Source organism: Lynx canadensis, chromosome C2 (assembly GCF_007474595.2).
Source record: "Lynx canadensis isolate LIC74 chromosome C2, mLynCan4.pri.v2, whole genome shotgun sequence".
NCBI classification, from domain to species: domain Eukaryota; kingdom Metazoa; phylum Chordata; class Mammalia; order Carnivora; family Felidae; genus Lynx; species Lynx canadensis.
This window is the reverse complement of record NC_044311.2, coordinates 65,094,784-65,114,320: the sequence shown is the minus strand read 5'-3', so window position 1 is coordinate 65,114,320 and position 19,537 is coordinate 65,094,784. Positions and strand designations below refer to the sequence as shown.

General features: G+C 43.0%; 1 protein-coding gene across 2 annotated transcripts in view; it reads right to left on the bottom strand.

Moving 5' to 3' along the window:
• FNDC3B (fibronectin type III domain containing 3B) overlaps nucleotides 1-19,537 on the bottom strand; it is a 365,061-nt gene that overhangs the window by 96,649 nt on the left and 248,875 nt on the right. For both annotated transcript variants that reach the window (XM_030328930.1, XM_030328931.1), the window contains exons 7-8: nucleotides 8,309-8,367; nucleotides 243-394 (exon numbers count right to left, since the gene is read on the bottom strand). In XM_030328930.1, coding sequence (XP_030184790.1) covers nucleotides 243-394; nucleotides 8,309-8,367 — 211 coding nt within the window. The remainder of the gene's footprint in view (nucleotides 1-242; nucleotides 395-8,308; nucleotides 8,368-19,537) is intronic.

The following is a 19,537-nucleotide window of genomic DNA, read 5'->3' as shown; positions in this document are numbered from 1 at the left end:
GACAAACTAACATAACCAAATGATATTTCATCAACATCAAATAGCTCTACAGAAGTCATTTCTGACTGGTAATTACTCTGGACAAAAATAACTCTTGACATTATAATTATCACTAATTCTTAAAATGAACTATTTAAAGAAAAGTTTGCAAAGCCTCTAAACTTTTCCTGTTTCTTATTTTCCTTAATGACTCCAACTGCACAGCTTAGCAGAAGAGCAAAACACATGGAAATATATGTTACCTGTAAATTATCTTGTATTTTCCATCTCGTCCTTTGTCTGATAAGGCAACCTCATAACTGTAGGGGAAAGAAAGACCGCTGTGGGGTCCACTGGAAAGTCCAACAGGGGGAGCCCAGGACAAAACAACTGCTCTTGCCTGAATATTAGAAACCTGAGGAAGAAAAACACAGACGAAATTATTCAAATCCACTTCATACACATCAGACACTACTTCTTCCAGTAACATTTTTGTCATGATTAGTAGTGGCATAAAATTGGCTTAGTGTTAATGCAAGGCGAACAATTTTAATTACAATGAAAAACACATCATATATAGTACTTTTTTTGTCAAAGTCCTGGTGTCCAAAATAGCTCCTAAAGCATCTGTCCTTATAACGTAATTCACATTAGATCCTCCAGAAAGTAAAGTCATCAGTCTTGTTTGGGAGCTTTTTTTTTTAAAGGTAAGAAGTTGAATGTGAGACTTCAGTGATCTCCACGATGGCCATCACGTTAGATGGAAGGAGCCATGTCCGCAGGTACTTTCCGCTTGCCTCTGAGCCTCCCATGCCAGTACCTTTCAAATCACCCTCGTTGAAGGCCTCAGTTTCCAGGAGAACCCAGTGATGGGGGAGGAGAACCATGGCTCGGGCTGAAATGTGTGTGGAGGTGATGTTTTACCTCTCTAAGCTCTGCCTTTTTCTTTTTGGGGAAGCCTCTGTGTAAGACTTCATTTGAACAAAGGACTCTGGCACCTTCAAACATCCCAACTTTCTTCCTTTACTTAGAACCAACTACACTGAGGCAGGTTCCAAGCCACTGTTCCTCAGCAGGACTGAGCTCCAGCCACCTCGGGCCGTAACCTGCCCACTAAAGAGACCCTGCAGTGGGCTTCCTGCCCTTCCATCCCAGGTGCCCACTCTAGCTGGTGCTTCCTGGGGCACCCCCCCTCCCAGATACACTGTTTGCACTCCAATCTTTGCTTTAGAGTCCATTTCTGGAGAAACTCAACCTAACGCACAGTCTAATTCTCTGCAATACATCAACAGAACTTTGATGTTCTAATTTTCTAAAGGTTATTTTGCTGCTCTCTGGATACTGGTCTCAACATTAAAAACAAGGGTTAACATACATGCTAAAGCTTCATGTTCATAAAGACTTTATAGTGACAGATTATTAGTCTATGGGTAGAGATACGTAAACTATTCAGTTTCCCCTTTTTTTCATCCATTTTTGTCACTATCTGATCGACACAGAGTATTAAAATGTAATACAAAATAGTTTAAGAACATGAATAATATGGACTGTGAATACTGAATTTCTTTTCAGGCTGTCATTCTTTCCAAGTTTAGCAGCGATCCCTCCATATCATTTTTATTCCATACAAAGCAGCAAGATCTATTTAACCAATTATTTAGTCAAATCCCTGCTCATCATTTAAGACCTAGCCAGCCCTCACTATCCCCACGTAAACTTCCCTGAAGTCTTTCACCTGTCATCACTCTTCTGTTCTACAGCACCTGGTTATCTTTACCTCTGCAAATCGAGTTTAGGGCATTTGTCTACCTTTCCCACTGGACTGTGGGACTTCCTAAGGACAGGACCCAAGTCATATTCAACTGTGAGCAGTGGTTGCTTAGTAAATGTCTGTTGAATGAAAAATGAAAGTCAAAGGGAGTGAGACAGTCTGAGTTTCTGATACAGGAGACACAGGGGATGGCAGACCAGCATTACATATCTCTTAAAAAACTCTGGGGAGACACTCTTAAGAATCAAACTCCACCCTTTGTGCCATGACTCCAGACTAGCATCTCCTCTTGCCCTGTCCCCCGACCCTCCTGTGTGCTATACACCCCTTCAGGATGCCATTCCCTTTCATGCCCCTATAACTTAGCTTCTGACTTTCCTGCTTTCTAACATAGGATCTCTGCCTCAAAGAGCACAAACATGGTGAAGAGAGACGGATGCGTGAGAGATGGCCTCATAGCAGACCCACGGCACAGAGAGACCCAGAGCAGCTTGCGGGCGATTCTGGAAAGGTTTCTGTACATTCCTGCCTAAACCCATGCTGAGAATCAACCACTGTTTTCTTTGTGCTCTGGTCACATTCTGCTGGTACCTATGCTGGGCAATCATTTCATTGTACTGTGCCTTACTTGGTTATTTGTGCGTTCGTTCTCCTGACTAGATTTTAAGGCAGTGCTTCTACAATGCATACCAGGATATCTGCTGCATTCTTTGATACACCATTAATGAGTCATCTTGAGGTACTGGTACCTCATAAAACTAACGGACTTCCTGATGTTTTTTCTTTTTTCTTCTAATGTTTATTTTTGAGAATGAGAGAGAGAGCAGGGGAGGGAGGGAGGGAGGGAGAGAGTGAGAGAGAGAGAGAGAGAGAGAGAGAGGAGAGAGAAAGAATCCCAAGTGGGTTCCTCGCTGTCAGCAAAGAGCCGGATGTGGGGCTCAATTCCAGGAACCGTGAGATCGTGACCTGAGCGGAGATCAGGAGTCAGACGCTTAACCAACTGAGCCACCCAGGTGCCCCCAGAGATAACGTGAGAGAGAGAGGGGGACAGAGGATCTGAAGCGGGCTCTGTGCTGACAGCAGAGAGCCCGATGCGGGGCTCGAACTCACGAACTGTGAGATCATGACTCGAGCTAAAGTCAGACGCTTAATGGACTAAGCCACCCAGGCGCCCTCTCTAGTTCCCATGAGCAAGCCTTAAGAAAGCAAACCGTCCTCTGAACGCAGGTCTCCGTGCACATGCACTCTTCCAATAGGCCAGACTGTGGGAAGCACACTTTGAGAACTCTACATCATTTTCAAAGGACAGCAGCCATGGCTTCTGAGAATTCTTTCCTGGAGCTAAGCAGCCTGCCACCTAGATTACTACCGCTGGTCTAGAACCAATTCCCCCCTGTACTCCTGTTCCCTCTCTTTCAGACTCCAGGGCTTCTCTCTTCAGACTCCCTCTCTTTCCATTCTTTAAGGCACTGGAATCCTCCCTAGAGAAAGAATGCCTCATCTCTGTTAGAACTTGGAACTCACTTCCGTTTCAAGGATGATGCCAGGAAATTGCATGGTGCCCTTCAAGAGAATGTCACGTAAAGGGGAACCCTCAGCACTGGACGCACACTCTAAGTGTCCAGGGAGGTGATAACCTTAATGAGAGACCCGAGCTCTAAGAACTCTGACTGATTCAGGCCTACTTCAGAGTGAAAGCAATCTCAGAGGAGCAGTAACTTCTAAGTCCCTGTCTCTCTCTCTTTCTCCGTGGGGAAAACTTTCTCACCAGCAGTGACCACTGAACTACACGAGGGCAGCTAATCTGACAGTCACAAGGAGCATCATGGCTGACATCCGAAAGAAGATTAGAAGCCATAACACGAACTGACTTCCTGATGTTTAATTATCCGACTGTAAATAGAAGTCAATCTCCTTTATGATGATAATAAAAGTGATAATCTCTAGTTACAAAATCATTGGGCAAGACCCAAACTGACACTTTGTTTGGCACCAGAGATGTAAAAGGTCTGTTGGGGAGGTTACGAGTAGCAAGACTTCAGAGAAATTAAACTGTTTTGAAGTATCTCGAAGGAGTCATAAAACCATCATTTATTTCTAAATAATTACATCCTGACTAGAAATCGTTGTTGCCTATATATTTGTTAAACGTAGACTCCAACTTGAGGACAGTTGCTAGTTAAAAGCATATATATGTGCATATCCATTAGGACCTAAGACTGTATGATCGCGTCGCTATTTGATACACCATCTTTCACTCACCTTGTGCCCCCTCTCTCCTGTTCATTATTTTAGCACTTTTCTGTAAAATGTTACTATCTTAATTCTTAGGCCATATTATATGCAAATTATACTTATTATTTGGAACAAAAATACCATTTACTCTCATCAAGTTACTACACTGTTCCTCCCATGTTAAAAAATATTTCTGAGTAAGTAAGTAGCTTCTAAATCTGGTCAGGACTTTGGAGTTAACTATGTGGGAGGCCTGCAGATCCAATTAGGGAGAACGCTAAGGAAATATTACCATGGAAATATTGGCTTCACTTCAGAAGTACCATCATGAAAAATAATAACACAATGGAAAAGTTAAAAGCAAAAGGTCAGAGATCATTACTCAAAAAAAAAAAAAAAAAAAAGAGAGACTCAAATCTAGGAATTTCACCATCATCTGTTTCTATAATCCCTCAAGTGCTAAGAACTGCCAAACCTTTTCAGATACACTGTTGTTTATTTTTCGAGGAATGGCTTCTTGGAGGGGCAATTGTTTCTCTTAGGTCAGTGCACTCACTTCTGGAACCGACAAATCAATTGTTCCCACAAGCTAAACATTAGCGGAGGGAAACAATGCAGGTTACATTTATTTACATCCTGAAAATAAACAGCCCGGCGGTAAGGGGGAGGCTGCCTCTAGCACTGTCATCAGAGCAGATCAAAGGCTGGAGGTGGCAGGTACTGGGAGAGGTTTATTCCTCAATCACTTAGAACAGGAGCAAAATTGCTTCCCTGATAGAGCAGTGGCTAGGACTCTGGTCCCCAAGGCACCTACCTAACTCTTACAGTCTCAGGACAAATACCTAGCAAATCCGTGCGGTTTTACTCCGTGACTCAGTATTTGGATCTTTATAGTATCCAGGTTTCTGTAGAGTAAATGACTTGCTCAACTCAGTGTGCCCAAAGCTCTAGAAAGATGACCGGAACCCACAAATCTTAAAACTTCCTTCTACACCTAACACAAACCATCTACAAAATCTCAGAGAAAAAATATGTGCCTTTTATTTAGACGTGTTATCAGATGTGGCTGAAAGAAAAAAAAAATCAGGAAGAAAATGCCCAACTTGCTGAACTCTGCTTCTTCCCCTGGAAGGCAGCTGGACACCCCTCTCCCATTTCAGAGTGTGGTGGGGAATTTCGCTTTTGCATACTGATATGCTATAAGCTCCAGAGAAATACCCTATCCCAAGTCCTCTCTAAATACTATATGATTTACTTCTCCCATAGTCCCATGTGGTATGTATCATCCTACCTTTGGAAGGTGAGGAAACCGAGGCTCAGGGAGGTCATGGAACTTACCCAAGGTCACAGAGACAGCTAAAGGCCCAGAGGGCCAGAATGCAAAGTAGAGGCCCTTGCTCTCCAGGCCTCTGCCTGGAGCTCTGGCACCAGGCTGTCCCCACATTCCACCATGCTGGCCGAACCTCATCTGATGCTGGCGGGCCTTCAGGCATTTGTCTCCCCTGCCAGAACCTAGCTGCAGCCATTGCGGTCTGCCACACATTTATTCAGCAAATATTTGTTAAAGGTTCACAGGGTGCCAAGGACAGTGCTAGGTATTAGAGGCACAAAGATAAATAAGACCCAGTCATGAATAAGACCTTCAGACAGAGACAGGGGAGAAGAGGAAGGGAGGAAAAATGTGTAAACATCTAACTGGGCTGGGAAGGACGAGTGGGCGATCACCAGGCAGAGAAGGTTTAGGCGGGGCCAAGGGGGAAGGAATGACCCCCGTAATATGTCCCCATCCTAATCCCTGGAACCTACGCATAAGTTGCCCTAAAAGGTGAAAGGGACTTTGCAGATGTGATTCATTGCAGATCGTGTGAGACAGAAACAATCCTGGATTATTTGGGTGGGCTCAGTGTAGTGACAAGGGTCCTTATAAGTGAAAGAGCGGGGCAGGAAAGTCAGAGTCAGAGAAGGAGACAGGAGGATGGAAGGAGCCATGAGCCAAGGAATGCAGGCAACCTCCAGAAGCAGCCGGAAAACATGAAGGAACAGATTTTCCCCCGAGCCTCCAGAAGAAATGTCACCTGCCAACAGATGCTAGCCTAGTGAGACCCATTTTGGACTAACCACTCAGATGACAATCTTACCAATTTTGCACCTCGTGTCGGAACTGTTTACGCAAAAGCTGGTCTATCCACCCTGCTCCAAAAAATGTAAACAGTAAGCACTTTTTTTATAAATTCTTTTTTTTTTTTTTTTAATTTTTTTTTCAACGTTTATTTATTTTTGGGACAGAGAGAGACAGAGCATGAACGGGGGAGGGGCAGAGAGAGAGGGAGACACAGAATCGGAAACAGGCTCCAGGCTCTGAGCCATCAGCCCAGAGCCCGACGCGGGGCTCGAACTCACGGACCGCGAGATCGTGACCTGGCCGAAGTCGGACGCTTAACCGACTGCGCCACCCAGGCGCCCCAACAGTAAGCACTTAATAAATGCTGAATCAAGGAAAGGACTAGTGCATTTAAATGGTGCTTTTTTTTTTATCTTGCTAGAGCCACACGATCCTAACAAACATAGACTCTGTCACTTCTGCCGTAAAGAAATGACAAAGAATAACTCAAGAAAAACCCAGTGTGTGTTCACATGACGAAGGCAGGCCTGTGAAGTTCTGTGACTGTGTTTGAGACAAATAACCTGTTGTTCTGCCTTCTCGATTAGGACTCCTGTTTTCTTCATGGAGTTTCCTTCTTTTTGCTATACCACGAATATATATACTATATACCACAATTATGTCCCCAAGCTTTTTCTAACCTCTCCCTATACTCCCCCTGCCAGCCCCAAAAATATCATCCACTCTTACTCCCACAGCTTGAACTATAACTCTATGCCTGTGATCTGATCACTATCTCGTTCCCCTCTCTCCCCGGCACTGCCCTACCAGACATATATGACTGCCCCTGCATTTACTTCCTTGGTGCCCTGCCAGTGAAACACACTCAACATGTCCAAGAATATCACTGGAAATCATAAAAACTACACAAACCCATTCTAGAGGAATTCACAGATTACTGCGAAAAAGCAAATGGCGTAAAATGTATTACACATATACATACACGCAGAGCACAGTGAAGCTGGGGGTAGTACCCACCCCAGTGGGTATATAGAACCCAGTACCCACAGGGTTTCTATATACCAGGTGGAGAATCCCACTTGATGGGCAGGGACAGCAATCAAGGGAGACTCTTGGAGGCAGCAACTCCTCAGTGGAGGCATCGGAGCCTGAAAGCCCAGCTATCTGAGAGGTCGTAACGCCTTACCGACTTCTCTAGGCAGTTCCGGTATGCATCCTCTCCTTGACACGCCTAGGGCCACCACCTGAATTCTGCCTCCTCTACCTTCCTGCCAGAGCTACAGTAACAGATTCTTGGTGCCTGCCTCCCTGGGTCCATCCTTCTCTCACCCCGATGCATCTGCCAACCGTCCGTGCATCCTAAAAGTATAGCCCTGACTATGTAACTTCTATGCCCCAAAACTCTCGTGGCAACCTGCTCCCTACACCAGAGTAAGTGCAGACTCCCCGCTCCAGGAGTTCCCTGTGGGACCCGTACTCCAACACACCTGCTTTTAGGTTTTAGTCAAACTCAACTGTGTACCCTGAGGCATGTTTGAGCTCTTCTGTTAAAAAGCCTCAGGATTTGAAACGCACGAGGGATCAAGGTTTTCCAATTGGGCCGGAAAACATCCAAAGGACTTTGGCTCTCTGACCTCAGATGAAAGGCTGAGTCAACGTTTTCAATTTTTCACTTGGATTTCAAAGCATTTGGCAAAATCAGACCTAAAACCTCACAAATATCATCACTCCCACCAATTTTTTTTCTTGCCATTACACTCAATATCTTGGGCTTCTTTTCAGCTAATATTTAAATGCTTTTTTTGAAATTTACCTGCAAAAATACTCGGAATCACTGAGGCTTTCAAAAATTATTATTACTATATTTACACAGGTTCAAGGAAATTGCCAAAAGAAAACAGTTGTATAGACCTGTGGGAGGGAAGGGTGTCAGGGGGACGCTATGTGTCCTTGGAAGCAGGGAAGAATACCTAATTGCATTCAGAATATCTAAATAAAGGACACATTTTGGTGGATTGTGACAGAACAGAAGACTGTTGTTCTATATTTTCATGCTCCATTAATAACAACACTGTTTCATAGTTTATAAATAATCAGCAATAGGAAGGGGCCCTTTTGTTTACCTACGATGTGGTGAAAGAAAAGCACACTTGAAATGCTTAAGAATGTGTCATTTGTGCTGAGAAATCCAGAAGACATACCTGTGGTTTCTCTATTCCTGAAAGAATGTCTTGCACCCTCTTTACTTCCAACTCATACTCTGCATGGAGAAAGAGAAAAAAAGACAAGCCGTTAATACCATTAGGAGGCAATAATGTTGCCAAGTTCCTCCTCCAAGGCCTTTAACTATAGCGAGCATTAAGTCAGTTGCCCGTTACAGTGAACTTTGGGTACCACAGATAGGATCATGAAAATTCAGAATGGGAAGGACGTTGGGGTGGGGATTTCACTGTGGTTGTGCTAACTTGCCACTATCTCGGTTCACATATTCACAAAGTTGACGAGATTAACACTGAGTCCCTTCTAATAACTCAACAGGCAACAGAAAATAAAAGGTCCTAAGGAGAGAAATGGGTGCAGCTAGAGGCTGAGAGCAATTAAGAGATGAGGTTGAAGAGACAGTGGCCAATTCATCGAGGGCATGGAGTTCAGATATTTTAGTTCAGGTTTTATTCTAAGTTCAGTGGGCAGCCTCTGAAGTGTTTAAGTAGAGGGACTGACGTGATCTCCCCCCCGCCCCCCAAGTCTGAAAAGATCTGTTTGGCTTTGCAGGAATAATGGACATACAGAAGGCAGGAGCGACTGTGGAAAAATCAGTCAGTACATTGCCGCACTGGTCCAGGTGAAGAAGGATAGAGCTGGCCTGGGTTGGGATGGCAGCAAAGACGGTGAAAACGGAACTGGTTTTGGAGGTATGGGTGCTAAAGGACTGGGTGTGACAGTCGAGGGTGAGGGAATGAACAGAATCAAAGATAATTCCCTGTTTTGGGCTTGATCAACTGGATGGATGAGGATATCTTTTAATAAGATGGGGAAGCGGGCAAGTTTTGCACTGGGGCAAGAAATGTTTTAAAAACAAAGGGAGGACAGTGCTTAGAGTAGAGAGGATGGGGAGGGAAGAGTATGTGTAAAAGAAGGATAAGAGCCTTTAAACTTGACTGTTTTGCAGAGCAATCCCTTGACTTTCGCAACCTACTTGATGTAATCTAATTTTGAGTTTACAGATTCAACTGTTAAACCTAGTTTATGAGGTAAATGCTAGAGTTACATGATTACTAAGACATATGTCCTCACCCTCAAATAGTTCAAGTCTAGTGAGGGGGAAATGAAAGCAGCTGGCAATTCCATGTGATACATACTTTGGTATAGGTAACCCAAGACAGTGCATTCTAGAAGGCTTCCTAAGCACCAACATCTAGCTGACCCTGTGGCCAAGCAGGCCACTGGAGGTGACGGGAGACGTGGAACAAGGGGGTGAGAGGTTAGTAAGTCCAGCTCTTTCGGAGGCTGTTCATACTCATCGCTCAGGTCAATCTCAAAGTCACCTTTTAAAAGAATCCCACCTCGGGGCGCCTGGGTGGCTTGGTCGGTTAAGCGTCCGACTTCAGCTCAGGTCATGATCTCACGGTCCGTGAGTTCGAGCCCCGCGTCGGGCTCTGTGCTGACAGCTCAGAGCCTGGAGCCTGTTTCAGTTTCTGTGTCCCCCTCTCTCTCTGCCCCTCCCCTGTTCATGCTCTGTCTCTCTCTGTCTCAAAAATAAATAAACGTTAAAAAAATTAAAAAAAAAAAAAAAAAAAGAATCCCACCTCAACCCCACCCCCTGCTCAGCCTCCAGTCACTCTGCAGTCCCACTTATCTCCTTTCTTGTGGCTACCAAAATCTAAAAGTTCTCTTATTCATGTGTTCTCGTTTACTACTTTTCTTTCCTACTAAAATATAAGCTTCAGGAAGGCAGAGATGCTACAGATCCAAAAAAAACAATTTTTTTTTTTTTCTGTAAAGAATTAGGGGTGCCTGGGTGGCTCAGTCGGTTGAGCGTCCGACTTCAGCTCAGGCCATGAACTCACTATTCGTGAGTTCGAGCCCTGTGTCGGGCTCTGCGCTGACAGCTCAGAGCCTGGAGCCTGCTTCTGATTCTGTGTCTCTGCCCCTCCCACACTCTGTCTCTCAATAATAAATAAACGTTAAAAAAAAAAAAAAGAAACAGAATCAGACAGTGAATATTTTTCAATTTGCACATAGACCACCGTCACATATTCTTCTTTGTTGTTATATCCCTGTGAAAACGTAACAATCTCCTCAGTTTGTGACTCACACACAACAGACCACGGGGCTGGCTGCAGTGTGCGGACCCCTTTGGTAGGACACACTCAGGATTTAGCCCACAGCACCTAGCACTGTTCCTGTGTGATCCAAGCTCAATAGCTTTGTTACCTAAATAAATGAACCAAGCCCAAGTGAAAAATAGTAAGACTTCAGGGTACCTGTGTGGCTCAGCTGATTAAGCATCCGATTTCGGCTCAGGTCATGATCTCGCGGTTCGTGGGCTCGAGCCCCACGTCGGGCTCTGTGCTGACAGCTTAGAGCCTGGAGCCTGCTTTGGATTCTGTGTCTCCCTCTCTTTCTGCCCCTCCCCCACTTATGTGCGCTCTCTCAAATATAAACAAACATTAAAATATTTTTAAATAAATAATAAGACTCGTAGCTGGCACCACCATAAACTTTAAAAGGATCAGTTCTTCATTGTTTCTTACTGTATTCTATTTAGAAGGTGTTGACTTCTATTTTGGTGAGAAAAAGAAACGGACTGGTGTTTAATTTGCAGGTGTTTTGTATTACAACAAAAAGAAACTTCGCATTCAAAAGGCCAAATGACACCCTTGTTTATAGTCATGTAATCTTGTTAAGATACAGATAATGGTTTATACCCATAAGTCAAACACGCACATACCCTCACATTTTCTGGAAGCTCGTACTAAGCAGACTCTACATTTATCTCATAATCTGAGGAGTTGATTGTCAGTACAAAAGTAAAATAAATACAGTTGCAATATACGAACTGGTTCGGTTGTCAAAGACCAAACTTTCTGAATCTCTGGCTATTCTAGAGTTTGCAGGAACCTATGGTTTCAGACACTCGTAGAAATAGACACAGGCACAGAACCAGCTGGAGGAGGCCACTGCTTCCTTCCGCCATCGCAGACACCAGGACCAGAAGCCAGAAGCCACACCCCACCCTTGAGGTAATAAAGGTTGAGACTAGAGAGGAGATAATCACCTATTCGACGACGAAGGGAAGTACTAAAGAGCTCAGCAAAAGAAGTATCCTCAGGACTATGTACTAGATACAGGGCCTGAAGGAGAGAAGCAAAAAAGGACGCTTTGTCCCACAAAAATTGGAGGCCCCTCCCTCTGGCCAGCTTTCAAACGCAGATGACAGGAGAAATGGCCAGGCTTTTGACAGAAAAAGGAAAAAAAATGAGAAAGGAGGTTGGATTAGAAGGGGGAGAGGGTGGGGTAGAGATCTGCTTAAAATGAAAAAGAATGGGTTGTGGGTAAGAGCCAGAAATACGAGGGAAAGGTCCTGACTGAGATAAAAACAACTTCTGAAGAGAGGTCAGGACTGTCCAGGTTTGTCTTTGATTATAGCAGTGAAAGCTGACGTGTTCTGAGCACCCAGCTACGTGCTGGTTGAGGGGCCAACACCTTGCTCATTTTTACAACATCCCCTGCAAGACGGACATGCTCTGCTCAGTCTTCTGACAGTGGGCAGGACTGAAGTCTATTTTGTCCATCACAGTTTTCACCTTCGGTGCTGAGTACAACACCTGCAGGCGTCTGACAGATGAGGAGAAGGAATGAATGAGGAAACTGAGGCTGACAGCAGATGCGATCTCCCCGAGGGATACAAGACCAGTACCTGGTCCAAAAGCAAAGAGAACGTCTCACTGCATCATGACAAATTAATAGGGATCTGGGGGGTCACAAGGGAGAGGATGTGGAGAGACAAGAGTGGAGGGAGTTTTGCCCTGGGGTGCATGGAAGAAGGAAGGCAGCAGGGGAAACCATCCAGATCCCATGAGAGGGTTTGTATTGGGGTTTTTTGTTGTTGGTGTTGGTGTTGGTGGTGGGGTGTGTGTGTGTGTGTGCGCACACACACACACACACACACACACTTTAAATCTCGGAGAAAGCTGTCAGAGAAATAGAGCAAAGGCCTCTGGATCTGGGCAGAAGGTATGTGAGAAAGGGAAGAAAAAGTAGGGCATGAATGGAGCCAAATAAACAAAGGATTCAGAGAAGATCAAAAATCCAAAGGGCAGGGCGAGGGGAGGAAAGGTAGTGACAGGACAATCAATGCCCCATTATATCAGGAGAAATGCGGTATCAAAGCCAGACTGGATTCCTTCTTTCTTTCAAGACTCTAAAATGTGAATACGGAAAAAGAAGAGAAAAATGCATCCTCACCACATTTACTGAATGCTTTTCCATTTGTGCTGCCACAGGCTAAGGGTAAATAAATGCCAGGCATACAATATGCACACACAAGAGTGAAAATAAAATCCCTTTAACTGAGCTAAAGTGACAGTTACCACGTGTAAAATAAGCTCTTGTCCGAAAGCTAGCAGTCTGGTACGAAATGCCAAAATTCACGACTCTACTACCTAAATAACCGAGTTCACTTGGACCCTGACCTACCTCTCCCAAGGCAAGATTTAACTGGGCCTCGGAGAAGTCTATGAATTATCACCCTTTCCATTAAACAGCCTCGGAGCTCAGCTATTCAGCGTATTTCAGAGTCTGGGTAAAGCTTTCACTTGCTCGCCATGCTTTCTTTCTCTGTGTCTCTACTTCTCCCTCTCTTATGCTCTCACACACACATATCGTGGGTGAGAAAGAACAGCTAATGCGGTCACAAAAATTTATGAGCAAAACCAAAAAGAATAGTTCTGGTGATCTGTCTTCAGGAAATCTTTCATATCAAGTTAAAAAGAAAACTATGGGGAGCCTGGGCGGCTCAGTCGGTTAAGCGTCTAACTCTTGACTTTGGCTCAGGTCATGATCTCACGGTTTGTGAGTTCGAGCCCTGTGTCGGCTCCATGCTGACAGTGCAGAGCCTGTTTCGGATTCTCTCTTTCAAAATTAATAATAATAATAATTAAGAAAAGAAAACTATGTCTCGTTTGTCTCTTTGTTTACCTCTTAAAGAATTTGGTGTGACAGCCGAGCAACAGATTGTCCTAGAAGAGGGGAATAAAGGGGGTGGGGGGAGACACTTGGGTGGCACAGTTGGTTTAGCATCTGACTTCAGCTCAGGTCATGATCTCACAGCTCATGAGTTCGAGCCCCACATCGGGCTCTGTGCTGACAGCTTAGAGTCTGGAGCCTGCTTCAGATTCTGTGTCCCTCTCTCACTCTACCCCTTCCCCGCTCATACTCTCCCACCTTCCCTCCCCCCCCCCAAGAATAAATAAACATTAAAAAAAATTAGGGGGCACCTGGGCGGCTAAGTCGGTTAAGCGTCCGACTTCATGATCTCACGGTTCGTGGGTTCGAGCCCCGCGTTGGGCTCTGTGCTGACAGCTCAGAGCCTGGACCTTGCCTTGGATTCTGTGTCTTCCTCTGTCTCTGCTCCTCCCCCACTCATGCTTTCTCTCTCTCTCTCTCTCTCTCTCTCTCTCTCTCTCTCTCAGAAATAAACATTAAAAAAATTTTTTTTAATTAAAAAAAAGAGGAAAAAAATGCAAGGTTCTGTTACAGGGTTGTAGGATGAGGTTCTTTTCATTATCATGTGTGCCTTCTTCCCCCTGGTTTGCAGCAAGGAAATTAATCCACAGGCAAATCTTACAGGCCAACTTGTATTTCTTTCTCCTCGCATTAAAACTGCCACGAGTTAAGCAAACAGATTAAAATCATTTTCTTCCTGCTTTAATTTTGTTGCAACCATGGCTGATATGGATAGACATGACAACCCACCTTTCATATCACTACCTTCTTAATACTGAAAAACCTTTTCCTTGCAGTGAAGATGGTGCTGATCAATAAAAAAGGATTATAGGGTACCCTCAGTGCTCCAAACAGAACAGGCATGTTGTTTTGCAGATACAGACACATTTGGGAGGTAGGTAATTTCTTAAAAAGGAGTTAAGATGGGAGCCTCTAGTTTCAACATGTCCCAAGGAGTTGAGAACCACCCAAATTGCAAATGACAAAAAAAAAAAAAAAAAAAAAAAAAAAAGGAAGGGGGATTCAGCTCAGTGATTTACATTTTTCTTCATCCCAAAAGAAATCTCCTCCCAAGAAAATAAAGCACTTTTTAGCAAAGGGAAAGTTAAAATAAAAATACACAAGCAAGCAAATATACTTAAAAAAAAAAAAAGAAGAAAAAAGCAACAACAACCCACACACATAGAGAGAATATGTGTCATGTGAAATTTAAACTTTCCACAAATAATGGTTTTCATGTTTGCTCCAAAAAGAACTGTAAGTTCAGACTGTTTGAATAACTGTAAGGCCTAAACTAATTAAAATATCCCCCTTTATAAACACAATTTACTTCTTTGGTTTGCTTCACATTTTTTCCATCTTAGAAAAGAAATACAGCTAGACACTTAGCTGCTAGCTATAGAATGTATTTATGGTTGTAACAGCCCCTTCATTCCAATGGAATGACATCAGCATTATTTCTCTGTAAACCTTCCGTCTAGTTCTCATCCGCACGGCTCATTTACAGATATGCCCGGCATAACAGAATATGCTTTCTCAGATTTGCCAAAGAGCTGACTTAGCTACTATCTTTAACACATTATATATAATAAACAAGGGGTGTGGAAAATATGCAACTTCTTGTCATGCCCATTTTAGGGATAAGAGGCTTCAACTCACTACTCAAGAAAAGAACTATATGAACAGAAATAAATCCTTTGGATGAAAAAATATGACTCAATAATTAAGGACAAGTTGAATATCCAATCACTGCCTACCAATGCTAATGAGAATGAATGGGGATGAAGTAAGATGGCTTAAGAATGCTTACTGAATTGCTTTTCTAATGAGAGAAAAAGTAAATTAGCCATTTTCATTTTTGAAATACTACCTATGCTGAGAAAAACAAAGAATCAATAAATGCACACAAAAGTAGTATTAATTACTTAAGAACCTCCATTTAGTGATTATAATCCAGAGTTAATGGTGTTAAAATCAAATATTAAAAATGTACAAAATCACAAGGAATACATTTACATAATCTAGGACAATGCAGTTAATCCCCAAGGACAAATATTCCAGATATCTTCAGATATCAATCATCCTGATGCTAAAAATACAAAAATAAATCTCTCTCTAGCCGTTTAGCTGGTTAAATGGTTACTCTATTGGAAATTCTGAAAGACAGCCAAGGGAATACCAGACTCTCAACACTAACGGGAAAGCAGCAGGCAGGTGAACATATGTTGTGGGACGCTGCCTTCCAGTCTAGGGAAATATTTCTAAGAGAACTTGGGTTCCCAACAGATTGTGGAGCCTTATGAGAAAGAGCAGAGATGAATTCCTTTTGCAGGTGGAGTGCCTGGCTGGAGAGGAGGGATGGCCAGAGGACATAAATGGGACAGGGTCAGGGGTGGGGGGGGGGTGCTAGTTTCCTCTAAGCTTTTGTCGATATTTCTGGAACTGAGTAGAAAGAATGATTTTCTTTCCTGGTCCAGGATTTGAGCAAAGTCCTACCGGGAATATTTACATTAACCTACTCATAGGCAAAAATGGGTCTCTTCAGGCAAAAGCTGTCCACCACTGTAGGTAGTAAGAGGGACAACAGAGAAGTGGTAGGTCTAGGACCTGAATGAAAAGGGAAAGCACCAGATACAATACTTCTGTTGACTCTCAGGTCAACTCAAAGGTTATGTCTCAGCCACCTTCTTTGAATGCCAACTAAACTGGGGTCTACCTGAAATACTAGGAGATTCTAGGTTCATTTCTGCCAACTGCCTAAGAAACACTCTTGTGTTTACTTCACAAAAATCGTACTTCTGCATGGAACTGGACACACACAGCTAGCATTTTTAAGAACATCAAATTAAATAGGGATGAAAACCCCACAAAAATGGATAAAGTATTAGGTAGATATGCTTGCCTGGCAAGCTTGATTCTACACCAGTCCTGTCCTTTCCCTCCCTCTGTCTGTTTGAGACGTTTCACTGGCTAGCTGAGCCCTAACCTGCGCCAGATATAGCTCTTTTATTTTGGGGGAAGGCTCAACGCCATGATTATCCAGCAAGAGCTGGTGCCCTCCCTGGGTGTGTAACAGGAAGGCAATCGCTTAAACACAGGATAGAGCGACTTACAAAGGTAATTAAAGTTTATACACTACTTTCTGCGCTGGCGTCTGTAAACGTTTCCACAAAATGTTTTTTCATTAAGACTTGGCATGTCACATTGAAAACTTCTCAAGTAGCTTATTCAGAATTTTTGCAAAACTGTGTCAACTGACAGGCAGAATCCAGAGAGAACAATTTTGTAACACATTAAATCTGAAAAAGAACCTTAATATTTTTTAATTAAAAAAATGTTTTCTTATTTATTTTGAGAGAGAGAGAGAGGAGAGAGACAGACAGACAGACAGAGTACCAGCAGGGGAGAGGCAGAGAGAGAGGGAGACACAGAATGTGAAGCAGGTTCCAGGCTGAGAGCTGTCAGCATGGAGGCCGAAGCAGGGTTTGAACTCATGAACCTTGAGATCATGACCTGAGCTGAAGTTGGACACTTAACTGACTGAGTTACCCAGGTGCCCCAAGAATTTTAATATTTATACCACCTATACAGCAAGTTTTGAAGTTTTTATTCCTACATATTTTCTTCTTTCTTTCTTTCTTTCTCTTCTTTCCTTCTTTCTTTCTCTTTCCTTCTCTTCTCTTTCTTTCTTTTCTTTCTCCTTCCTTCCTTCCTTCCTTCCTTCCTTCCTTCCTTCCTTCCTTCCTTCCTTCCTTCTTTAATGTTACATAACATACAGTGTAGTCTTGGCTTCAGTAGAACCCAGTGATTCATCATTACATACAACACCCACTGCTCATCCCAACAAATGCCTTCCTTAATTGCCATCACCCATTTTACCCAGCCCCACCAACCTTACTTTGTTCTTTGTATTGAGAGTCTCTTATGGTTTGCCTGCCTCTGTTTTTATCTTAGTTTTCCTTCCCTTCCCCTATGATCATGTTAAGTTTCTCAAATTCCACGAGTGAAATCATGTGGTATCTGTCTTTCTCTGACCCAATTATTTCGCTAAGCATAACATCCTCCAGTTCCATACATGTTGTGACAAATGGCAAGATTTCATTCTCTTTCATTGCCAAGTAGTATTCCATTGTGTGTGTGTGTGTGTGTGTGTGTGTGTGTATTATACACTACATCTTCTTTATCCATTCATCAGTTGATGGACATTTGGGATCTTTCCATAATTTGGCTATTATTGAAAGCACTGCTATAAACATTGGGGTACATGTGTCCCTTCGAATCGGCACTCCTGTATCCTTTGGATAAATTCCTAGTAGTGCAATTGCTGCGTCATAGGGTAATTCTATTTTTAATTTTTTGAGGAACCTCCATACTGTTTTCCAGAGTAGCTCCACCAGTTTGAATTCCCACCAACAGTGCAAGAGGGTTCCCCTTTCTCCAAATCCTTATCAACATGTGTTGTTTCCTGAGTTGTTAATTTCAGCCACTCTGACCAGTGTGAGGTGGTATCTCATTTTGGTTTGGGTATTTCCCTGATGATGAGCGATGCTGAACATCCTTTCATGTCTCTGCCACGTGGATGTCTTCTTTGGAAAAGTGTCTATTCAGGTCTTCTGCCTGTGTCTTCACTGGATTATTTGTTTTTCAGGTGTTGAGTTTGGTAAGTTCTTTGTAGATTTTGGATACTAACCTTTATACGGCATGTCATTTGCAAATATCTTCCCCCATTCCCCCCAGCTGACTTTTAGTTTTGCTGATTGTTTCCTTTACTGTACAGAAGACTTTTATCTTGATGAGGTCCCAATAGTTCATTTTTGCTTTTGTTCCCCTTGCCTCCGGAGACGTGTCAAGTCAGAAGTTGCTGCGGCCAAGGTCAAGGAAGTTGCTGCCTGTTTTCTACTGCAGGATTTTGATGGTTTCCTGTCTCATACTTAGACCTTTCATCCATTTTGAATTTGTTTTTGTGTATGGTGTAAGAAAGCACACCTACATTTTCTTAACTGATGTCTCATATGACTAACATATCCATTTGGAGGATAGGTATTCAGTGTATGTTCAAAGAATCCAGTGAAGCTCATCAGCTGATATGGGGATCAAATTCAGAGCTAATGTGATGTGGCAGGGTGCCAAATAATTCCACAGAGTTTTAGCATATGGAAAAGTCATTACCGCCCATGGTACAACCTACCCTACCCAGGAAATCAGCCAAGGATATACATGTGGGTACATATTGAAAATGCATATTAGCCACCAGGAACGTAATGTCAATGAGTAAAAGACAGTGGACACATTAGGCAAAAGGGGAGAGTAAAGACTATGGAAAATGGAAAAAGCCCTCACCCTATCTAAAGGGGGCAGCTACTATGTATGGCAATCAATTACTGCCAGGCAGGATCATTGGTCTAAGGTTGACAAACACTGCCATTTTCTAAAGAATCTAGAAATGGAAAAATTTTCATGAAATTGCCTGATTTGTAAAAATATACATTGTAAGACATTTTTAATCTACAGAAAAGTGGAGTAGAACTATGAACACCCATATGCCCTTCACCCAGACTTATCAATTGTTAACATTTTGCTATACTTGCACATTCACATTTTGTCTCTACATATATACACTTTTTTTCAGAACCATTTGAAAGGAAGATGTTGATCTTATGCTAAAATCTTAAGTTTATCCCCAAAACTTCAGCATGTCTTTCCTTTTTTTTTTATTTTTTTAAATGTTTTATTTAGTTTTGACTGAGAGAGAGAGACAGAGCATGAGCGGGGGAGGGGCAGAGAGAGAGGGAGACACAGAATCCGAAGCAGGCTCCAGGCTCTGAGCTGTCAGCACAGAGCCTGACGCGGGGCTCGAACTCACAGACCGCAAGATCATGACCTGAGCCGAAGTCGGACACTCAACCGACTGAGCCACCCAGGCGCCCCCAGCATGTCTTTCCTAAGAACAAGAACTTTCTTGCACATAATCGTAACACAACCAAAAGATTTAACATTGACAGAATAAAATCTAATGTGTATTCCATACTCAAATTACCCCAACTCTTCCGATAATATCTTTAATCCTTTGCCTCCTAATCCAAGATCCAATCAAGGAACACATGTTGGATTCATTTGTCAAGTTTCACTACACTCCTTTAACCTAGAACAGAAATCCCCTGTACTTTTTTATCTTCCTAAGGTTGATATTTTTAAAGTGTCGG